This window comes from Pseudorca crassidens, chromosome 15 (assembly GCF_039906515.1).
Source record: "Pseudorca crassidens isolate mPseCra1 chromosome 15, mPseCra1.hap1, whole genome shotgun sequence".
NCBI classification, from domain to species: Eukaryota; Metazoa; Chordata; class Mammalia; order Artiodactyla; family Delphinidae; genus Pseudorca; species Pseudorca crassidens.
The window spans coordinates 878158-900703 of record NC_090310.1 but is presented as its reverse complement, the minus strand read 5'-3'; the positions used below and the strand labels follow the sequence as shown (position 1 = coordinate 900703).

General features: G+C 67.6%; 1 protein-coding gene across 4 annotated transcripts; it reads left to right on the top strand.

Moving 5' to 3' along the window:
* The first annotated feature begins 1165 nt into the window (after window positions 1-1165).
* Window positions 1166-21868, top strand: MICALL2 (MICAL like 2). 4 transcript variants are annotated; one of them, XM_067705294.1, is made up of 17 exons: window positions 1166-1471; window positions 9294-9342; window positions 11505-11646; window positions 12505-12662; window positions 13323-13435; window positions 13654-14427; window positions 16067-16332; window positions 17208-17301; window positions 18152-18306; window positions 18730-18894; window positions 19456-19520; window positions 19630-19729; window positions 19841-19931; window positions 20050-20123; window positions 20674-20788; window positions 21260-21306; window positions 21659-21868. In XM_067705294.1, exons 1-17 carry the CDS (start codon window positions 1329-1331, stop codon window positions 21751-21753), a joined length of 2646 nt encoding a protein of 881 aa, XP_067561395.1. In that variant the 5' UTR covers window positions 1166-1328; the 3' UTR covers window positions 21754-21868. The 4 variants fall into 4 exon arrangements, with proteins under 4 accessions (XP_067561395.1, XP_067561396.1, XP_067561394.1 ...); XM_067705295.1 differs by having other exon boundaries at window positions 1167-1471; window positions 12505-12629; window positions 19606-19729; XM_067705293.1 differs by having other exon boundaries at window positions 1168-1471; window positions 19606-19729.
* The last annotated feature ends 678 nt before the right edge of the window (window positions 21869-22546 follow it).

Here is a 22546-nt window from a genome sequence, read left to right as displayed (position 1 = left end):
AAACCCACTTGGCTCCTGGTTCTGGGACTAGCCACCAGTCCAACTGACCTGGCAGGACATTGCCCTTTGTCCTCTAGCCGGGAAACCCCAGCAGGTCAGGGCAGCATCCAGTGACAGTCCCAGGTCACAGCGGCTCCCTGTCTAGCACCTGCTTGCCCCCTGTGACGGGGAGCTCGCCACCACAGGGTCCAGCTGCAGGAAAGAGCTGGCTCTGGACTGGAAGACTGTCTCCGCTCCTGCAAGTGGGCACAGAAGCCATCCTGTCCCCCTGCCAGGCCCACCTTCCCTCCTGCCAGGCCCTGTCTGGACAAGCCCTGCGCCTGCGGCCGGGTGGGCGGGGTCACTTCACTTGTCTGGTGTCAGTGTTTCTGGCTGTCTGTCCCATGCCCACAGACAGGTTTCCCCGAGAATGTGGAGGGGAGCAGCCCAATAACTGGGGTTCCCACAAGAGGTACTCTTCTGTAATGACTTGGGTCACATGCTCAAAGTGGAAAACGGGAACAGATCGGGACACCAAGAACCACGAGGGGCCTCAGGCCCAGGGAGCAGCCCGTGCGCACAGGCCGCAGGCGGGGAGACTCCTGGAGGGAGTTGCCCCAGCCGCAGGGCCACCTCGGGCACCGTGCCCCTTCCCCAGCCTCCGCCGCCTCTTCCGTGAATCCGGGAGATTCACATGCCCGCCGGCAAGAGAGGGCGGATGGGAAAGTCCTTTCAAAGCCCAGAAATGCGACGGGCGTTACTGCTGCGCTCCGGGCGGGGGTGGGGGCCACCGGCCGGCCTGCCCGGCTGCACCTCGGGCAGATCTCAGTTTCCCCGTCTGTAAAGTGGCCTTGACCGCACTGCTCCAGGAGGGTGGGGTGGCGCAGGCTTTGAAAAGAAAGTCAGTCTTGAAGCCTCCCGCGGACCCCTGGGAGGGAGGGAGGCGAGTGGCGGGCGGGGCCTTGGGCGTGGTCTATAGGGGGCGGGGCCTGTTCGAGGCGGGAGCCTTCCCCTGGCCTGGTGGGGCCTGGGCCGGCCCTGGCTCGGGAGCGGGGCCTTTCCGGGGCGGATCCTGGCCAGGAGGAGTGGGACCTGATGGGGCGGGGCCTTGTGTGGCGGGGGCGTGGCAGGGAGGAGCGGCGCCTGGAGGGCGGGGCCTTGCGGTGGCGGAGGCGCGGCCTTGCCGGGGGCAGGGGCTGGCGGGCTGACTCCCGGCGCGCTCACGCCGGCTCGTAGTCCTCCCGGCGCTCTGAGGCGGGCTCCTCGTCTGTCCCGGGCTCGGGCCGGGCCGCAGCCCCCGGGCGCACTTTCGGAGCGCCGGCGCCGGCCGGGCGGACGCCGCTGCCCTCATGGCGGCCATCACAGCGCTGCAGCAGTGGTGCCGGCAGCAGTGCGAGGGCTACCGGGACGTGAGCATCACCAACATGACCACGTCGTTCCGCGACGGCCTGGCCTTCTGCGCCATCCTGCACCGCCACCGGCCCGACCTCATGTGAGTGCGCCCGCTCCCCGCGCGCCGGCCTCCGGCGGGGAAACTGAGGCCGGGCTGCTCGGACGGGGGGCGGGGCAATGGGCCGCGGTCAGAACTCCCGGCCCGGGCCTGGTGGGACGCTCCGGGGCCGAGCGGAGCCGGACCCTGCAGGCACGCCCGCCCCGTGGCCCCTGCAGGGCCTCAGTTTGCCCGGCCACCAAGTGGAGCTGGGCCGGAGCCAGGACGTCCGGCCGCCCCCGCTGGCTTAGTCAGTCCATGACTCAGGCCAGCGTCCTGGGCTCCGGCCACAGCCAGCCCTCCCCGTCGGTCTCCCTGGGAAAGGGCCAGCATATTCTGGGCCCTCTGAGATCCCCAGGAGGTCCTGGGACCTCCTGCCAGATCAGGGGCTGGGGGGCACGCGGGTCTTACTGTGTGGTACTTACTGGCCGTTCCCCAGCCTGTTCCGGCACCTTTAGGAATGCAGCCCAGGGTCACTGTGGGGGAGGGGCCAATGCAGAGCAGGAAGCTTGAGACACCCACCCCCCAGGTCCTCTTGGCCGGGCCTCCTTACCCTAGGGTGATGGGGCATAAGATGGGAGCCTTGGGAGGTGGGGAGGGGAGGGGGCTAGGTCGTCTCCCCCCGGAGGGTCTAGGGGTCGAGGCTGGGAGCTTGGCCCTGCCTTGTTGCCAGATCTTGTCCCCGCCCTGGACCCGCTCCGTCTGTTATTCACTCAGCAAACGCTCTTTGGCTGTGACTGGGACCCGGCTTGCTGGGACAGCTCTGTGCTGTGAGGCCCTGGCACCCCTGCCTCGTGAGAATTCACAATGAGTAAAGCTGCCAGGGAGGGTGCCTGGGCTGGGCGGATGGACGCTCAGGAAGGGTGTCCTTGGAAGACGCCTCCTGGAAAAAGTATGCTGTTTGTTAAATGTTAAAAGTGTTCCCCTGAGAAGTCCTGGCTGGAACCAGGGGTGGGTGGAGCGTGTTTGCCAGGGAGGGCTTTGGCTGGGAGCAGCCAGAGGCAGCACCTTCTCAATGCTGCCCTTGGGCCTCTTGTGTACAGACGGGGAAACTGAGGCCCAGAGAGGAGACAGCCTTGTTCAGGACACAGAGCATGTCCGGCAGAGCCAGGGCTGGCACATGGGGCTCCTCCCCTGCACCCAGATGTCCGCTGTACCCCCAGGGACTGTCCCCAAGCACCGCGTTCTACGGGGATGCTAGTCTTAAGAAAGAGGCCTGCAGGGTTTTCCTCCTCCCGCCTGGGGTGGTGAAATGTGTGTGGGGAGCCCTCTCTGCACCCTGCCTCGATTTGCCTCAGCTGCCCTCAGAGCCAGATGTCGGGGCAGCACGCGCTTCCCCTCTGGACACCCGAAGCTGAGCTTTGATTGTGGGGGGCCGGGGCGCGGGGTCATGGAGACTGGGAGACGGACTGGCAGCGGAGCCTGGGGCAGGCAGGGTCCCCGGGAGGCTGGCTGGTGGCTGACCCCAGGCAGCCCGCACCGGGTCAGCGGGAGAAGCCTGCCGTGGGCGGGAAGGAGGGTGCCGCCCTCTGCCAGGCCAGCACCTCGGGACGCCGCGCGGGTGTAAGTGGAGATTTGGGGCCTTTCCGAGCCCTGGGAGCTTCCATCTGTTCCCAGCTGTGCTGGGGTTAGAGGCGTGTGTGTGTGTGTGTGTGTGTGTGCGCGCGCACCTGTCCCAGCACGCACTGCCCGCGGGTGATCACAGGCACGCACATGTGGGTGTGTCCACATGTTGGCACAAGCTGGTGTCTTACAGCAGTTCACATAACCATTATTGAGTGCCTGCTGTATACGCAGCACTGTGTGCTGTACCAGGTGGCCTTGGCCCCTGCCTCAGGGAGTGACGCTTTGGGTACAGACAGCAAACAGATGAAGGAACAGAAGCTCCAGGCAGCTCCCGAGGTGGTGAAGGCTGGGCAGGGAAGACTCGGGAGGAGGCGGCCGCACCCTCGCACACGGCAGTGAGCTATCGCACTCACTGCCGGCTTGGCCATTGGTCACCTGCCCCCACTGGACTTTCGGCTCCAGAGGGTGGGGATGTCTGCCTGCTTTGTTCACTGCTGTGTCCCCGGTGCCTGGATGACGTCTGGCTCGTGACAAGTGCTCGGTAGTTGACAGCACGCAGTCGGAGGTCTGTGGATAAGGGAGGTCTGCTTGGGGCCCAGCAAGTACGGCCGCTGCTGCCAGGTGAGGGCTCTGCAGGTGCCTGGGAGCGGCAGGCAAGGGGAGGAGGAGGCCACGGGGGCGGACATGGAGGCACGTGGCCACAGTCAGGGAAGGCCACCAGAGGCTGGGAGGGACAAGGAACACAGTCTGCCCCTGAGCTTCCGCAGGGAGCTTGGCCCTGCTCACATCTTGATGTCAGACTTCTGGTCTCCAGGCTGGGAGGGACAGAATAAACGTCTGTTATTCTAAGGCGCTCAGTTTGCGGAGAACCAGTCAGGCTCCCATACGTGGCGGGGCCCAGAGGGGCCCCTCAGATGCTGGCTGATCGAATCCCGTGCGTGTGGGCCCATGTCACGGGCCTGTGTCTATGCCTTAGATACCCCTCCGCCACCTCTGGTCCCGGCGATGCCTCTGGGCAAGTTGGTGGCTGGGGGAGGGGTGGTCGCACCGAGAAGCCTGAGCCACCCCACCGGCCCCCAGTGCTGCGCGGGGGGAGGAAACACGCAGGAACCTCGTGGGGTGGCCGTGCTCCCGGGGGAGCCCCCGAGCTCAGACCCGGCGACACTCACCCCACCCCCCCATCCTGTGAAGACCCTCCGGCAGCAGGAAAGTGGACATCCTGTCTCCCTGTCTCCTAGCTTCGCCACCAGGAAGTCCTTCCCTTTCTCTGCTCCTGTGAGCCTGTTTCCTCCTGGCCCCCAGTGGAGGGGAGCGGCCGTGAAAGGAAGAGCTGGGCGCTGAGCCCGCCGGGTGGGAGCTCCAGCTGCCTGGCTGTCCTCCTAATGGCTCTGTCCACCGGGATCTGCGAGTTCACCTGCGCCCTGCAGTGGTCGCCCCCCCTGCCCCACACCACCGGGGACACGAACAGGTGTGCGGGTCTCAGGCTCACCCAGGGATCCGCCTGGCCCATCCCCGCCCCTGGCCGGCCCGCCAGGCCCACCCCAGAGCTGTAGGGGCCCACCCCAGAGCTGTAGGGGCCCACCCCATAGCTGTAGGTTTCTCAGATGGGCCTGGAGGTGCCCACCCGCCCGCAGGGTCTGTTTCCCCAGTGACGCCACATCCGCCTGAGCAGCCCAGCAGCCAGGTGAGAGCAGGAACCGCTCAAAACAAACACAGCCTTCCTGCTCCCGGCAGTAAACCTGTGGGGCTGGAGTGTTCCTTCCCCTCTAGCCAGACCAGGAGGGACTGAAGCTCCAGGAGGCCGGGAGGGTGGGAGGAGGGTGGGCAGGCCAGACGCCAGGGCCAGGGCCGCAGCCCTTCCCAGAGGCAGGGGCTGGGCTTCCTTCTCCAGGGCCGTTGGGGCGGGAGGGTTGCTGGAGCCCGGCCCTCTGTGGGAGCCGCGGAGGGGTCGGGGCTTAGGAAGTGGGTTCTGTGTAAACTCGCTGGGCCTCCCCCACTCCTCAGTCCCGTGGGGGGTGACCTGACCTTTCCCTGCAGCTCTGGGGCCCCCGCCAGGCTGGGCCACAAGTTGGGGGTGGCTCCCTGGCAGCTCTTGGAGACGCACCCGTCGTGGGAGACTCACCCCCGGAGGCCCGCACCCAGAAGCTGCTTTCTGGGCCAGAGCAGAGGGGGCTGGGCCCCAGGCACAGGCTGGCCTCCCCCCGACGCTGGCTTCGTGGCCAGCAGGAAGCCGCCTGGGGACAGAGGCCTCTGTTCTTGGCCTGAGGGCCTGTGGCTGCGAAGGGGCTCGGGCCCGGCGCCCCCATGACTCCCCCTTAGGCCACGGCAGGAGCCCCGGGCTGACCCCTCCTGGCTGGGCCCTGGGGTCGGGGTCGGGGTCTGCGCCAGCCTGAGGAAGGCCTACAGCAGGGGGGCCCTTTCCTCCCCGCCTCGCCTCGGGTACCTCCTCCGTCCACTCCTCCCTGGCTCTGTCCTCCCTCTCCCCTGGCCTCTTGCAGGGTGTCTGCCTTGGTGTCTCTGTCCCTGAGCCCCGCCTCCCCCCCCCCTCGCCCTCGCACTTCTGCCCTGTGGGCTCTCCCGTCTCATCTCTGGGCACTTTGGTACCCATGTCTCCCTCCATCTGTATTTCAGCCTCTCTGTCTGTCTGTCTGTCTCTCACTCTCCGTCTCTGCTGCCCTTCCCGGTGGGATTAACTCCAGATGTGCTGGGGATGCCCGGAAAAGAGGCTGGGCTTCTGTCATCTCCCCCCGCACCCCACTCCGCCCCCAGTCCCAGCACCCACCCCCATGTAGTTGCATTTAGTTCCAGGAAATAAACAGCGTGAGGTCAGCTCTCCAGGAATTTGGAAGGGGGTACACATTCCCAAGAGCCCCCGAGGCGTTGGGGGCAGGAGGAGGTCAGCAGCCCTGGTCAGCTGTGGCCGGCGGGAAGCAGGCCGGGAGGGGCCGTGCGTGCCTCGGGCTCTGTCAGCCAGGCCCGGCGCCGGCCAGGGCAGGGCGCACAGACCCAGTGAGCTCATTCATTAGGCCGGTGCCGAAAGGGTAAACAGATGGCCCCGACGGCCCCCCACTCAGCAAGCCCTGGACAGACTACCTCCTCAGCAGCGTTCCGAGTGCCAGCCGTGTGCCTGGCCCCAGGCAGGTACCGTGGGGTCGGAGCAGAGCACACCTGATTTTAAATACAGGAGTTCACCTAAAAAAATGATCTACCTGGGGCAGGTGCCCGGGGTCCCCGCCCGCCGGTGCGCAGGTTCTTGGATGAAGGTGCTGACGCAGTTTGATCCCGCGAGGCCTTAAACGCAAGCCGGCCACCTCCCTGAGGTCAGCCCGAGGTGTCAGCCCGCGAGGCCTGCTGATCACGGTCCTGCAAATGGGCATCTGAGACGACAGAAGGAGTCTTCCACCCGTTCCGTCCAGGAGCCCAGGGCGAGTGTCAGCAGGGCTGGTTCCTTCTGGGGCCTCCGCCCTGGGTGTGCAGACGCTGCCTGCTCCCCAGGCCTCTGCCTCGTCCTCTCTCTCTGCACATCTCTGCGTCCAAATTTCCCCTGTGTGTGAGGACACCAGTCATTTTGGATTAGGGCCCCCCAGTGGCCCACTTTAACTTGATCCTGTAAAGTCCCTGTTTCCAAATAAGGTCACGTCCTGAGGTCGTGGGGGTTAGGACTCCATCGGGCCTCTTTTGGGGGACACTTCAGCCCATCCCACCGGGGGGTCGCCTGCTGGCGGAAACCTGGTCCTGTGGACTTCCTGACGGGGACGGGCGGGCCCCTCCTTGGCGCTCAGAAGGGATTTGCCAGGCAGCTCTGACCCCTCGCCCGTCTCTGCTGGCCTCCGAGCTCCGGCCTCGGGAGATGGGCAGGGCCACTCTGGGCACAGGGAGCAGCAAGCCAAGGCCCCAGGGCGCGCGGAGGGAGCTCAGGCTGGGAGGGGCGTGGTAGTCCTGGGACCGGCCAGGGCAGCCCGGCCCAGCCGTGGCGCCTTGCGGGTCCTGGGAGGCGGCTTGGCTTTGGTGCTAAGGGTTGTGTTCCTTGAACTTGAGTGGAAGGGCAGTTCTGCACCCTCTGGCCATCGTGCCTGTGACCCTGCTCGGGGGGCTGGCACCGCGTCGTGGGTGCCCCAGTTTACACTGAGCCCTGAGGCCCTCACTCTGGGTCTGCAGGTGGAGAGGGCGCTGGGGGCAGCTGGCTGCCCCAGATCGCAAGATCTTGCGGCCCCCGGGGGGACCGAGGCCACCGCGGGGGGCAGAGGGCTTCCTTCTCCTCCTTGTTTGGAGACAAAACAGACCTTGTTATCCTGCCCTCCAGCGCCGGCATCTTGCTGAGGACACGGCCGTTGCGGTCAGTGACCCTGGGCAGGTCTGGAGAAGAGATTGAGCTTTCAAAGGGGTGGTGGGGGAGGGAGGGAGAGGCGCTCCCGAGACCCCAGTCGCTGAGGAGGGAGGGGCCTGCACGGCTGAGAGCCCCCGGGGCGGCGGACGGAGCCCAGCCACTCCACGTGCCCATGGCCGTCGCTGGGTGTCGGGCTGCCACGCCCACCCGCCCACTCCTCCGGTCATTTGTCCCCCGCAGACGGGTCTGTCCGCCGTCCTGTCCCGGGCACAAAGCACCCTCTGTTCTCCTGGGGTGGTCTCACATCTGGAACATGTTACCTGGGAGGTGGTCCAGGCGGAAACTGGGAGGCTTCCCGAAGAGCTGGGCAGGTTGATGGACAGCAGCTGGAGGCCGATGGGGCCCCTGAGGCGGGAGGTGGGCAAACCGCAGCCCCTGTCCTCCTCCCACCCCCAATGTGTGGCCAGGGGCCAGCCGCTGCCCCAGCCTCAGTTTGCTCATCTGTGTAATAGGCCTCCCGGGGGTGTCGCAGGGTCAGGGAGGTGGGGTCAGTGCATGGTCAGGGCTGGGAGCCGGGCCATCCTAGGCCAGGTGGCCGCAAGGTCTCCCCTTCCCCCTCTGCCTGCCACCTGCCCGGCCTTGAGCCAGCGCCCTCGAGTTCACCACGAGAAGCTGTGGTCACCCTCGTAAGACGGGGCCCCTGAGGCCCCAAGAGAAGAGGGGGCCCGCCCGGGTCAGACAGCACGGCCGGGCTGAGTCGGATGTGGCCCCCCTGCCCCGCCCCCAGCTCTCTCCTGTCTCACGTGGCTTCCGGAACAAGCCAGTTGACCCCAAAGCGGCAAGGCTGCCGCCCAGCACATGAACAGACAGACAGATCTGTATCTAACCAGCCCACCCGAAGGCGTTGGGCCGTGTAGCCGAACGTCCCGCGCCGAGCCGGCCGCCTGCTGGGGTCTGGCTGTGTTTTCCGGTCAGAGCGTCCTCCAGGGTGTGCTGTGCGGGGCGTGTGTGTGGAGTGCCGGGACCGGCCTGGAGCTGGCGCTGGGCTTCTCCTCCTTTCGGAACGATCGCTGTGCTCCTGGCCTCTCCGGGGAGGCCTACCATTCTGGCCGGGCCGGGGGCCCCTGCACCCCTATGGCCAAGCGTGTGTGGGAGGCACCGGGGGCTCTAATATTCTCAGCCTTGAGGGTCTGCCCCCTCGGGAGGACGGCTGGGCACCTGGTGGGCACGTTCGACCCCCAAACGCCTGGACGCTGGGGCCGAGGCCCTGCTCTGGTCCTGTTTTCCCACCGTGTGGCCTCAGGCAAGTCACGGAGCCTCTCTGTGCCACATCGCCTCATCTGCGAGAGGCGGGCATTGACGGCGCCCGTGGGTGCGAGTTGGTATCTTTAAGGAGCTGAGCACAGCAGCGCCTCATGTAAATAAAGCAAGTAGTGGGAACCAGGAAGTGGAACGAGGGCCCGGCTCGCCCTGACCGGTGGGCAGCGTGGAGCTCCGCCCACAGGAGCCCCTCAACCCCAGGACGTCGGCCTCCCGTGACCCACCAGGCCCGTGAGCTGCCCAGGGGGAAGCAGCCCACCCTGAGCTGGCCACCCAGGGCCTGCTTCCAGCTACACCTAACTGGGCGGCGCAGAGGTGGGGCTCGGCCTCTGCAGGGCGAGGGGTGGAGTCTGCAGCTGGGGGCCTGTGGGGGCCGTTGGGGTCCAGGTCTCGGGAGGTGCTGGACGGCATCCCCGGGCCCAGAGCCAGGCCAGAACCTGAGGCCTGGTGCCCAGCCCTACCCTCCTCTTGGTCGTTGTGTGACCTCGTACCTTCACTGCTCCACCCCTGGCCTCGGTTTCCCCCTTTGGGCAAGATGACCTCTGAGGCCCTTGTGGCCCCTCCCTTCTTGGACCCTGAGCTACTTTGAACACTTGTATTTTAATTTTCCAGAAACTTCGATGCCCTCAGGAAGGAAAACATTTACGAGAACAACAAACTGGTGAGTGCCTTCTCAGCCCGGTTTGCGCCATCCCCAGCCCGTGTCCCAGGGACCCGAGTGGGCACAACCTCCCCCGGGGTAGCCGCGGAGTCACTGCTGCCCACAGATGGGCAGGGGGAGGCCGGGCACTCGCCGCTGGGCTCTACAGCCTGTCCCGAGCTGGGCAACCCCAGCTCCCCAGAATAGCCCCAGATCTCGTAGCCAGGCCTCCTGGTCCCTCTTTCTCTCGGTGGGGAGGGGAGGGGAGGGCCGGACCCTCCTTCCCACCCAAGGCAGAGCAGGCTCAGAGGTGGCTCTGCGGCAGGGCCCCCGGGTGGGTCCTGGGATGGACCCGCTCTCAGGCTGGCTGGGTTCAAGTCCTAGTCGGCCCCTGCTTCCCTGCAAAATGAGCTCCATGACCCCACGGGGCTGATGCCCAGAAACTTGGCCCGTGTTCTCTGCGCTTCCGTTGTGGTCCCTGCTGGGGTGCAGCCGTGAGCAGGATGCCCACCCCCGTCAGGTCTGCGAGTCTGGGGGCAGCACCCGCCGCGCTGACGAGTGGAAGTTCAATTTAACTTAACTGAGATGAAATAAAATGACACATTCAGTTCCGCAGCTGCACTGGCCGCGTTTCAGGCACTCGCGAGCCATGCGTGGATGGCTCAGAGTAGGATGCGTCCACCGTGACAGGGTCGTCGGACCACGCTGAGCACGGCTAGCGTGTGGGCAGGAACGGGAGCCGCAGGGAAGAGGTGGGGTGGGGGCGTGGTGAGGGGCAGGGACGCTGGGTGAAGACAAGGAGAGGGGGCTGCAGGGGTGAAGCCTCGGGCTGGAGGGCACCAAGTTTGTGGGTGCGGCAGGAGCAGAGGGGCGGGTGGCTGGGGTGGAGGCCGGGACAGAGGGTGGATGGGCGGGGGGGGAGGCTGGGACAGAGAGAGGAGGCTGGGGTGTGGGGGGACTTGGTTTCTTCTCTGAAGGCTGCTGTGCTATAGGAGCGCTCCGGTTCCACAGGCTCTGTGCAGAGAGCAGGGTGGGGTTAGGGGGCCGGCGCTGGCAGCCGGAGTGGCCAGCTTCTGGGTATATTGCGTTGGCCGAAAAGTTCGTTCAGGTTTTACTATAAGATCCTACAGAAAAGCCCAAACGAACTTTTTGGCCAAATCGATATTTTGAAGGAGTCAGAGGCAATAGGAGGGCTTTGATCCTAGTGTGGCGGGGTGGTCACTGCTGGGGCCTGCGGGTCTGGGAGCCCAGGGGCCTCGTCTTAGACGCACAAAGATTGAGGTGGGGGTCGTGGTAGTTTAGGGGAGGGCTAGAGTGTGAAGGCAGGAGCCCTGCTGGGCTGGCAGGGCAGGGGAAGGGAGGGAGGGGACGGGGGGGGGGGGGGGGAGGGAGGGAGAGGAGGGGAGGGGAGGGAGAGGAGGGGAGGGGAGGGAGGGGAGGGGAGGGGAGGGGAGGGAGGGGAGGGGAGAGGAGGGGAGGGAGGGAGGGAGGGAAGGGAGGGGATGGGTGGGAGGGAGGGGAGGGAGGGAGGGGAGCGGGGAGGAGCCTCCACAGGCCACTGCAGAGTCGGGGCAGAGGAATCAGCTGTGGCGGGGGCGGGAAAGAAGCAGCAGCAGAGATCTGCATCCTCCCCCGGGGCGGGGAGCCCACCCCCGCCCCCACCCCCTGCCCAGTGAGTGTCCCTCGCCGGGCTTTGTCTCCTAGGACACAGGTGTCCCCCTGGGCTGGGGAAGGCTCCTCCCATGGAGAAAGCTGCCCCCTGACCTGTAAGGTCGGTGTCGGCCGGGGCCATACAGATTTACGGGTGTGGGGGCCATTGAGGGGGTCTCCACGGTGACCTGGGGCCGAAGTCCCAGAGCAAATAGCCCGAGCTGGGCAAGGCCCCCTCAGGACCGGGCCGCGGCCTCAGCTGCTGTTACCGAGGACCCACCAGGACGGGCCCCAGAGCTCCTTCAGTCCTGTGATTGGGCTGTACTCTCCGTGGTACAGACGGGTAAACCGAGGCCAGGGAGGCCATGCGGGCCGAGCAGAACTTGAACCTTGAACCCAGACCTTTCTGGGCTCCAAGTGGCTCTGTTGCCTCGGGCCCCTCCCACCTTCCCTCTGGGGGTGGGGTGGGAGCTGGTGGCCTGGCCGAGGTGGGGAGGGGCCTCCCAGCCCACCCGCTGACCACGCCCCCCCAGGCCTTCCGCGTGGCTGAGGAGCAGCTGGGCATCCCGGCCTTGCTGGACGCCGAGGACATGGTGGCCCTGAAGGTGCCCGACCGGCTGAGCATCCTGACCTACGTGTCCCAGTACTACAACTACTTCCACGGGCGCTCCCCCAGTGAGTCCTGCATGGCCCTCCCTCTCGGTCCGCGCCCGGCCCCCCAGCCCGCACCCAGCACTGCCCCGGGTGCCGGGTACCGCCACCTCCTCCACGTCCTGCTGCAGGTGAAAAGCTGCAAGTGAAAAGCGGGGTCCAGGCCCCAGGCCTCCCATTGCCCCCGCTGGAGCAGGCTCAGCCGTCCGCCTCCCTGTCCGCTGGGCAGACAGCCAGCTCCCCGCCTTTCCCTCTCTGTGCGCACAGCTCTTGCCTCGGGCGGCGTGGCTGACCCGTGTGGGCTCCCAGGCCCTGCCACAGGGGCGCCCACGTGGTGCTGACGGTCAGCTGGCCCTGGCGGGGTGTGGCTGAGAGCAGGCCGGGCAGGGGAGGGGCCGGCCTGGCTTCATCATTCCAGCCACTTTGTGTACCAGCAGCTGAGCGCCAGCCCCCCGCCCCGGCCCAACACGCCTCACCCGGGCTTAGAAATCCCCGGAATCGCTCTGGGCACACGGCCAGCCTGCCTTAGAGCCCTACTTGGTGGAGAAACAAAGTGCCTTTTCCCTGACCTCTGATCAGGGCTCTCGGAGGGGAGGGGAGGGGAGGGGAGGGGAGGGGAGGGGACGGGAGGAGGTGGGGCAGGCCAGGCCCCTGCTGGGAATGGATGCTCGCTGGGGCTACCCCTCCCCCCTCCCCGGCCCCCAGAGAGCAGGGGCCGCCCATACCCACCCCCTGCTCCAGGTCCCGCCCATACCCACCCCCTGCTCCAGGTCCCAGGCTGGGCACTGGCGCCTCCAGGGAACCTGGACCAGGGGTGGCCCCCGAGTCTTTCAGAGCCAGCCCGCGGGGCCGGGGCCCCTGACCCTGTATGTCTCGTGCCAGTTGGGGGCATGGCCGGCGTGAAGAGGCCCCTGTCAGACGCCAGTGAGGAACCGTCTGGAAAGAAGGCCCCGCCCCAACCTGCCAGGCCTTCGCCCACCCCAGCCCGGGGGCAGCCGCTGTCTCCGGTCAGCACAAACCCCACCGTCCAGCGGGAGGCTGTAAGCGCCCTGGCCCGCCCTCCCTCTGGTTCTTGGGTTTTCCACCAGCTTCTACTGAGTGGGGCTCTTGGGCCTGAGTGTGTCCCTAACCCACAGTGCCCAGGGTGGGGTGGGGTCCCCTCGGGTCCCAGACACAGCCTCAGCTGCCCCCTGGACTGGCTCCCCAAGTGGTGGTCAGGATATGATCCCCGTTGTACAGACAGGTAAACCGAGGCCAGGGAGGCCCCGAAGGCCAAGTAGGGCCCCGAGCGGGTGTCTTGCCTAGGCCACCCCCCACCCCGTAGGGCCAGGAGAGCATGTGGGCATGTCTTTCACTCCCAGGCCAGCCCTGCAAAATGAGGTACGGTTGCCCCACTTTTCAGAGGTGGAGATGGGACAGGGTGATGACTTGGGGCGGGGCGCTGGGGATTGGGTAGGATTTCTGCACCTTGGGGTGGGAATAGGAGGGGCCAGGATCTGTCTCCTGGCCCCCGGAGACCCCCAAAGTCAGCCCCCAGCCCCCTGCCCTTGGGCCAGGCTGGAGACCCTGCACGCAGAGTCCGGCGGCCTGGGCACGGGCCTCCTCTGGGACCAACACTCTCCGGTCCGTACGGTGGAATCTGACGGGGTGGCTGTGAGGAGGGAAGGTGCGGCAGGCCTGTCAATGGCTCCCCCCGGCAGGGCCAGGCCACGGTCGGCTCCGTCAGCAGCACCTGTGGCGTCTGCGGGCAGCACGTGCACCTTGTGCAGCGGCACCTGGCAGATGGGAGGCTGTACCACCGGAGCTGCTTCAGGTGGGCCCGTGTGTGCGTGCGCGCGAGCGTGCACCCGTGTGCGTGCTGATGGGCTGAGCAGCCCTGACGAGGGCCCCGGGGGAGCCTGGGACAAGAGGTGTTCGTTGAGTGAGCGCCACCCGCACGAGGGCACCCGGGATCCGCATGTGCCTGCCCTGGGGAGGCGGGAGTGAACATGCCTGTGGCTGGAGCCCCTCCGGTTTCCCCGCCCACCCCAGGTGTAAGCAGTGCTCCAACACGCTGCACTCGGGGGCCTACAAGGCCACAGCAGAGCCCGGCGTCTTCGTCTGCTCCAGCCACGACCCTGGAACCGCCTCTGCTGGCCCCACGTTGCCGGGCTTGGCCCCCAGGCGGCCTGGAGCCCTGTCCATGGACTCCAAGACCCCTGGCTCCCCGAAGAAGGCCCAGGAGGCGAGCGGGCAGAGAGACGCAGGGTCAAAGGCCAGGCCGCCCGCGTGGGAGCCCGCGGTGGGCAGCCCGGCTGCCAAAGGTTACCCGCTGGCTGCAGCTGACCCTCCAGCCACCGCCTGCTCCCACGTCCACGTGGGGAGCCCAGCCGGGGCCAGGCTCTCGGTGGGCCCCGTGGGTGGCAAGGCCAGCACTCACGTGACCAACAGCTCTCCGACGGGGTGGTCGTCGCCGGCAGGCAGCCCTCGTTCCGCCGTGACCCCGAGTGCCCGGGACTCTCGCCCGGCCACACCACAAGGCCGGGTAGCCCCCCGAGGGGCAGCCCCTCAGACCAAGCTCAGCTCAGGGCCAGCGTCTCCGGTCCCAGCGAGCGCCCCGGCCTGGACCCCGTCGTCCTCCAGGACGCAGCAGGCCCGGGAGAGGTTCTTCCAGACGCCTGGAGCCGCCCCCCGCGCTGGCCCGGCTGGCGGGGCCCCAGCTGTGGCGGACGCTCCTTCCAGGGACGGCAGCAAGGAACAGGCACTGACCCTCCTCCGCAAGGCCCTCCACGAGCTGGGGGCAGCTGGCGCTCAGGCGCCCGGCAGGTGGGTGAAGAAGGAGGGGCAGGGGGTGCGAGCCCGGAGGCCAGAGGGGCTGGGGCGGCCGGGGAGGGCTTCTGGGCTCTGGCCCTGCGGGGCTGTGTGACGGCGGGGCTGCCTGTGCCCTGCCACAGTGTCCTCATCTGGGAGATGTGGCGACGTAGACAAGGGAGCGGAGTGCCAGGTGGCCGGCAGGACGGGGACACGGCTGTACACTGTAGAGCCGGCCTGACGTGCTTGGGGGCACGGGTGCAGTGACGCTGCCGCCCGGGGCCTGGCCACACCCAGTCCTACGTGAGGACACATTTCACAGATGAGGAAACTGAGGCTGGGGGTGGGCCGAGCCCCCCAGGTGGGGCTGCCCAGGGCCTCGTGCCTTCTGCACAATGGACACGGAGCTGACGGGGTGACGGGGTGAAGGCGGGTCGCCGTGCTGCTGTCCTGGGGCTGCCGGACACAGCACGGAGCCTGGGTGGCTGGAACAGCGGACCTTATTCCTTCACAGAGCTGGAGGCCCAAAGTCGGAGCTCCAGTTGTGGGCAGGGCCACTCCCTCCGCAGGCCCGCGGGGGCTCCCTCTGCCTCTTCCAGCTCCTGGGGGCGCCCGCGGCCCTCGACTCGCGTCTCCTCTGTCTTCACGGCCTCCTCTCTGTGCGTCTGTCCTCTCCTTTTCGTGCTTGTTTCCGGTGTCAGGGCCTCCCTAGTCCAGGGTGACCTCGTCCTAACTTGATTTTACCTGCCAAGAGCCTGCTTCCAGATCAGGTCACACCCTGAGCTTCCGGGGGGTGGGAATCTGGGGGGACACCACTGGCCCTGCTACAGTCGCCCAGCACGTTTCCACACCGGGCTGGCGACAGGGCTGCGCCCGCTGCCTCGTGCTGCCTGTCCTGTGGGGGGCCTCCCGGCGAGGAGCTGCTGATGCTGTGACCCCTGCCGGGCCAGCGGGTGGTGCCAGGGGCTCCCAGGGAGGGCACAGGGCGGGGGACAGCGGGCCCGCCTGCCACCCCAGCGCTGAGGGCTGTCCGAGGCTGTCAGGAGTGAGGGTGTGTAAGGACTCTGCTGGGAGTGCTCCCTGGGGGCGCATCTGGCCCAGCTCCCCCTGGGAGCCCAGCCCCTCCTAGGAGCCCAGCCTGGAATGGGGGAAGAGCAGGGGGAGAGAACTTGGTCGCATAAGGGGCCCGGGGCACCCGGAGGAGCTGCCCTGGCTCGCGGAGGTGCCCGGGGGCCCTGTTGACAGCCTTACTTCCTGCACCTGTGCACGTGGGGGGACGCAGGGTGGCCGTGTGCACGTGGGGGGACGCAGGGTGGCCGTGTGCGGGCCTCCTGGATGTGGCTCAGGATGGAGCTCGGCCTCCATGCTGAAGGCCCAGCTGCTCCTGGGCAGGCGGGTGGGTGGAGGAGGGAGGCCCCGGGGGGCAGACCCCACGGCAGCGCCCTGGGCGCGGTGGGTCTGGGGGGGTGTTAATGTCAGCCGATACTGGGCTTGAACAGGAGGGTGACGTCTGCCTACAGCCCGTCTCATCCCCCAGGAGGGGAGGGTGGGCACTGGGGAGCAGTTGCCAGGGGAGGCCGAGGGGCTTCTGCCTGGGGGTCGTGGGGGGGCTTCCGGATGCAGCCATGCCCGACACCTGCGCCCTCACCCACAGGCCCTCCCTCGCCACCGGCCCTGCGCCCAACTCCCATCCCAGGTCCGAAGGGCCAGGAGCAAGTCCAGCAGCCACGCGGCCACAGTCGGCGTCTCCGCAGGCCCTTAGCCCCGCCGCGAGGAGCGCGCCGCCGGCCCCCCGGAGCGCAGGCAGCATCTCGCGGGTGTCGGCGCCGCCCCAGGCGGGCAGGAAAGCCTCTGCACCGTCAGGGGCCGTCGGGGCAGGTGCTGGCTCCAGGCTGAAGCCGGAGGCCCCGCGGGCCGAGGGTAAGGGCCCCCACGTCACGGGCGGAGCTGGGGTCACCGCACCCAGGCTGTCGCCGTGCGTCGCGGCCGCTCTGCTCCCCGGCCTGCGGTTTGCTGTCGCACAGTCTGGCTCCCGGGGTCCCGCCTGGGGATGCGTCACCCTGTGTCACCATCACCCGCCCGCCGGACGCCCCGTGGCCCGGCCCCTGCCACGCCGCTGTTCCCTGGTGACGGCACCCGGTAGGGGTGGGGCCGGTGCCCACGCGTGCTGCCCTCCCGCTTTGCCGCACTCTGTGGAGTCCCCCCTCTCCTGCGGGGTTTGCCACCGCTGTCCGTGTGCGTCTGTCGTCACTGCCCTGTCCTGGCGACGGTGGCCCTGTGCTCTGAAGGCCCTGAAGCCCCCTGACTGCCCTGGCCTTGGGCCCTGGGCTGTTTCGGACACTTTCTGAGGAACTGCAGAGTTGGTCCTTGCTGGGTGCTGGGGCTGTCTCTTAGGGGCACCCGTGGCATCACCGAGCTGGCAGCACGCAGCACGCAAAGCGTTCTTCCCGCTCTCCCATGGCTGAGCCTCCAGCCTGGAGGCCACTCTCCCCTGCGCCAGGGAGGCCTGCAGGTCGTCACCGCCCCACACACAGCTGGTCTGCATCCCTGGGGCTCACCGCCGTACCCTTGCCTGTTTGGCAGCAGGGGACGTTGGGGCCCAGAGAGGGACAGTGAATTGAATCCCCCAGGCACACACAGCACAGCGGGGAGTCCTGTCCCCAGCTCAGCCAGTGGCTCCTTCCCGGGAGCCGGGCTGGCCACAGGGGTACCTGAGGGTGGGATGGCAGCAGGAAGAAGGGGTGGGGGAGGTGCAGCCTTTCCCAGCAGACCACCCCCCCCTCACCCCCACCCAGGCCCGAGTGCCAGCCCCCAGGAGGGCCAGGAGGACGGGCCAGCAGGATGGAGGGCCCGCCTGAAGCCCGTGGAGAAGAAAAGCCCCGCTGAGAGGTGAGCGGTGGGTGGTCTGCTGGGCGCTGGACCTATGCCCGTGCCGTGGGTTTGTACACACAGGAGCCTGTGTCCGGGGCAAGCACAGGGCCTGGCACACAGTAGGCGCTTCACACGTGCTTGCAGGTGAGTGACAGCACACGCACACACACCCCCACCAACTGACATCCACAGCAGGGCTGTGTGCACGTCTCGCCGTGCGTGTCAGCTGTAGAAGCAGAAACCAGCTCGTGCCGGCCTGAGTGACCCAGGCCAAGCGCCCTCGTGTAACTGGACTTGCAAGTCAGGGAGGGTCCATCAGGACCCTCGGTATCCTTGCTCTGAACCAGTCTGGAGGCCCTGGGGAATGCGAGCACGTTCGCTGGTGTGCGCCCACCAGGCCTGACCCCGGTGCTGGGCTGGGACCCCCATTCGCTGTGGGGAGGGGACAGCCCCCACAGAAAGCTCAGGATGGAGAGGGAGAGAAGGCCACTGCAGCCTTCCGTGGATGAGGTCACAGCCGCTGGCGTCACACAGGCGACTGAGCCCACGTTGGTCCGGGTCCGCTGTGCGTGGCGGCTGCCCTGTGTGCCCCGCGGGGGTCCGTCACGCATGCGCGGGGTCCCAGGCGGGGGTGGGGCCGGTGCCCATGTGTGCATCGGCTGTGGGTACCTGAACACATGCTCACCCTGTGATGTAGGTGCATCTGTCAACATGCACCTGTGCTCCAGGAGGTGGGAGAGTCAGGGACATGAGCCCGAGGGGCACCACGAGGCCCCTCCTTCGGGCTGGCATGCGTCCCCCAGGCTTGTCTGCGCCGGGGTGCTGGGCGGCCTGTCCCCCCTCCCCCGACCTCTTGCCTTCCATTCAGGGCTCTGGAGCTGAAGGAGCCTCAGGTCCTGGGAGAGCCGAGGGCGGGTCATGCACCCCAGAAGGTCTCTGGGAGCTCCGAGGGGGGCGTCCGCATCACCCTGACCCCTGTGCGAGTGGACAGGACACCAGGCCCGGCCGGGGCCAGCCTCCTAGGTAATGCCAGACAGAAGCCCCCCAGCCGTCCCCAGCCAGACAGCCCGGGTCTAGGTGGTCCTCTCCTTGGGGGCAGTGGCCCTGCTTGGCCAGGGGAGCTGGTGGTCCTGGCGGGTGGGTGTGTGTAATGCGTGTGTGCATGCCTGTGCACGTGCGTGACTGTGCGTGTCTGTTCTTAGCACTCAGCCGTCCTTGCACAGGTCACCAACCTACTGGGCTCGTTTCCCCGTGTGCTGTTGAGGGTCAGGATTCTGCCCCTTCCCCCGCCCGTGGACGTGACCCCTCCCGTCGGGCAGGATGTGGCTGTGAGGGCTGACCCCCGTGTTGGTGCCCCTCTGGGGGGGCCCAGCTCAGGGAAGCAGTGGGGGGAGGGCGCCGGGCCTGCTGACCTGACATGTGACTCTGTCCCCCACCCGTGGGCAGCTGCATCCCCCTCCCCCTTCCAGTCCCCATCCCACCGCAGGAAGCTGGCGGTCCCTGCCAGCCTAGACGTTTCTGGCAGCTGGCTTCAGCCGGAGCCCTCGGGGAAGGAAGCCCCTGCCTGGAGCCGGAAGAAGGAGGAGAAAGCCCCTCCCCAGGGTGAACCAGGTCAGCCCAGCACGCCACCCGGTTCCTGCTTGGAGTGCAGATGAAGGGGGCTCCTCTAGAAGGATGTGCCCGGCGGGGATTTGCAGGATGTATAGGAGCCCACGGAGCCTAGAATGGAGGGAAGACGAGCCTGGGGGCGAGCAGCCTCGCACACCTGGAGGAGGCTGCGCCCCGGGCCCTTTCAGGGTGAGCAGAGGCCTCACCTGCCTCCGGGTGCCCGAGTCCGCAGCCGCTCGGCGACGATGGCGCATTTGCTCCGGGCAGCTGGTGGGAAGGGTGGCCGGGGTGCTGGCAGGGTGTCCGATGCTGTGACCTGGAGGAGGGCAGGGGCCCAGGTGGGCACAGGGACTTCGGGGATGGGGCCTGGGTCTGTCTGTGGGCTCTCGCCCCTTGGACACCAGCCGGGGCTGCCCAGGGGCCTGCCGGGTGCAGCAGGGGAGCCGGGGTGCAGGGGCTGTCTCGGGAGGATGGGGCTGGGTGGGGGGTCGGGCCCCCTTCCAGACCACGCCTGGGTCACGTTGGGCCCGGTGCCTGAAGAGGCCTGTCCTGCCCCTTCTCCAGGGAGGCCCTCGGGCCCGGCCGGCATCCCTGTTCCGCCTGGCAAGTCAGTGCCCTCCCCGGTCAGGGTGAGTAGGCTAGGGTGCAGGTGGGTGAGGGGCTCAGCCCCGGGGGCCCCCCGCCCCCACCCCCTCACCACGCCCTCATCCCCAGCTGCACCCTGACTACGTGCCCCAGGAGGAGATCCAGCGGCAGGTGCAGGACATCGAGAGGCAGCTGGATGCCCTGGAGCTCCGGGGTGTGGAGCTGGAGAAGCGCCTGCGTGCGGCCGAGGAGGGTGAGCCCCGGGCGGGCCCCCTCCGCAAACCCCTCTGCCAGCTCCACCCTGGGCCCGGCCCCGCCCCCGCGCAGGCCCGCCCCCCCGTGCCCAGCCAGCCCCTCTCCGCAGACGCCTCGGAGGACGCCCTCATGGTGGACTGGTTCCGGCTCATCCACGAGAAGCAGCTGCTGCTGAGGCTGGAGTCTGAGCTGATGTACAAGTGAGTGGTTCCCCTGAGGCCTCCGGAAAGCGCTCCTCCCCGCATGGGCCTGTCTGGCGCGGGGAGGCCAGTGGCCGGGCCGGGCCGGGCCGGGCTCACATCCGTGTCACCTCGGCAGGGCCAGGGACCAGCGCCTGGAGGAGCAGCAGCTGGACATCGAGGGGGAGCTGCGCCGGCTGATGGCCAAGCCGGGTGCGTCCCCCGCACCCAGTGTGGAGCCCAGGCCGGCGGAGGTGGGAGGGAGTGTGAGGGGGGCTCAGTCCCAGGAGGCGGGTACGGGTGCGGCTTTCCAAGGCCCTCTCACGGGTGGCTGCCAGGAGGAGGCGATCATGGCACACTCTCTCGAGCCGCGGTGGAGTTTCAGCTCCTCCACTTCCTGGCTGTGTGTCCTTGGCTGAGTCACTCAACCTCTCTGTGCTTGGGTTTCATCCCTGCAAAGGGGGGGCAGTTCTAGCGCCGCCTCCTTCAGCTGTTGTGAGGACTGAGTTAATGTGTGCAGGGGGCGGGTAGTGAGTGCCCAGTCTCTGATACGGCTGTTCGTTTACTCACTCATTCATTCATTCACTCACTTATTCATACATTCACTTATTCATTCAACCGGCGTTGCCAAGAGCCCACCATAGGCCCCAAGACCCCACCCCCTCCTCCAGTGGAGGAGCCTGACCCTTGGGGAGTGGGGTCACTGTGTCCCTGAGCAGGGTGGGGACAGCAGGGCTCCGGCTGATGCCAGCTGTCCCTGCAGAGGCTCTGAAGTCCCCCCAGGATCGGCAGCGGGAGCAGGACCTGCTGAACCAGTACGTGAACACCGTCAATGACCGCAGTGACATCATCGACCTCCTGGATGAGGACCGGCTCAGGTGAGGGTGGAGCCCAGGGGAGGGCAGGGCCTTGGGGCCCAGGGGAGGGCGGAGCCCGGGGGAGGGCAGGGCCTTGGGGCCCAGGGGAGGGCGGAGCCCGGGGGAGGGCAGGGCCTTGGGGCCCAGGGGAGGGCGGAGTCCGGGGGAGGGCGGAGCCCGGGGGAGGGCAGGGCCTTGGGGCCCAGGGGAGGGCGGAGCCCATCGGGAGGGGGGTTCCCCGCCACGTACACCTTGCAGGTGGGGCCAGAGGCCGAGGGCAGGCCCTGCCCGGCAGCCTCTTGTGCACCCAGTCCCCTCCTGTCCCTAGGCCACTGCTGAGGGGCTGGGCCCCGAGGGGGCAGGCACCTGCCCTGGGAGGGGAGAGGGTGGTGCCAGTGTGTGGCTCATGGGCGGGTGAGCGGGCAGGTGCCCCGGTGTTGGGTGGGCTCAGGCCCACCGCGGGCGTGGTCCTCACGGCCCGTTCTCTTTCAGGGAGCAGCAGGAGGACGAGATGCTGCAGAACATGATCCGGAAGATGGGTGACTGGGTGGCGTGGGAGGTCGGGGCTGGGCTGGACCCCGGGGGAGTTGGGCCTCCTGTAGGAGTGGGTGCTGGGACCCACATGGCAGGCTCACCCTAGGGGAGTGAGTTCCCCATTGCTTGAGGGATCCAAGAAGCACGGATGGCCCTGTGGTCAGGGTGAGGGGACTGCTTTGCTCTCCAGCCGTGCCCAGCCCAGTGGACACTCTAAGGGCAGGCGCACGGTGGTTCCCCCGGGGAGGGCAGAGGGTTGGGCTCTGCTGGGGCCCGGGAGGCTCTGTGGGTGGCAGGGAAGGCCGCAGGGCACTGGCCATCAGGTGGGCGAGTGACCCATCTGTGTCTGTCCCCCAGACCTGCAGAGGAGTGGTGGGGAGCAGAGGAAGAAGCCCAGGTTCCGCTTGTCCAGCATCTGGTCCCCGAAGAGCAGAAGCAGGACCCCCGAGTAGCTGCCTGGTGGGGCTCCAGGACCCTCACGCGGGTGGGGTAGGAACGTGGGTGGTGGGACCTGCACCACCCTCTCTGTGGGGTCAGAGCAGCCTCAATAAAGAAACTGACCATGTGGCCTGGGTTCCCTCTCCCATGTGGTCACGTGCTCCTGGGCAGCCCAGGGGTCTTGGCCACGTTCCATTTCTGCACCAGCGTGGATGTGCCCATGGCCTTGAGAAGACGCTGACCCTCTGGGCTTGGCTCGGGCCCTCCGACACGGGCATTTTAGCCGTTCCTGACCTGGCTGCATGGACAGGCTGGACATGAGCCTTCCAGGAACTGGGACAGGGCGGGTCTGTGGAAGCTGCAGTCGGTGCTGGCCCTGCCCCCATGTGGGGATCGCAGTCAAGATCTGTGACTTTGACCTTTAGGACGGAGGCCAGCTGGGCCCTGGGACCGAGTTCCTGGCGTCCAGCAAGGGAATGGGGCCCACCGCCCTTCCCGACTTCTGGTGGGGGCCCACAGCCGTGCAGGGAAGGACTGAGGGAGCAGAGTCTCCTTGCGGCCCAGCCCTGAGTCCTCAGCAGCGCTGCCCCCCACCCTCGGGAGACCTGCAGAGTAATCTCCCCTCCGGGCGCCAGCTTCCTCACCTGTGTACGGCGGCTGTCGCTGTGTCTTCCTGTGCTGTCTGCACTGCAGAGCCCTTCGTGGTGGTCCCGTTGGGTCCTGACCCGGGGGGCCTGCTAGGGACAGAGCTGGGAGGTCCTGGCCGAGTGTGTTGGGCCCCAGGAGATCTCACTACTCCTGCTTCCT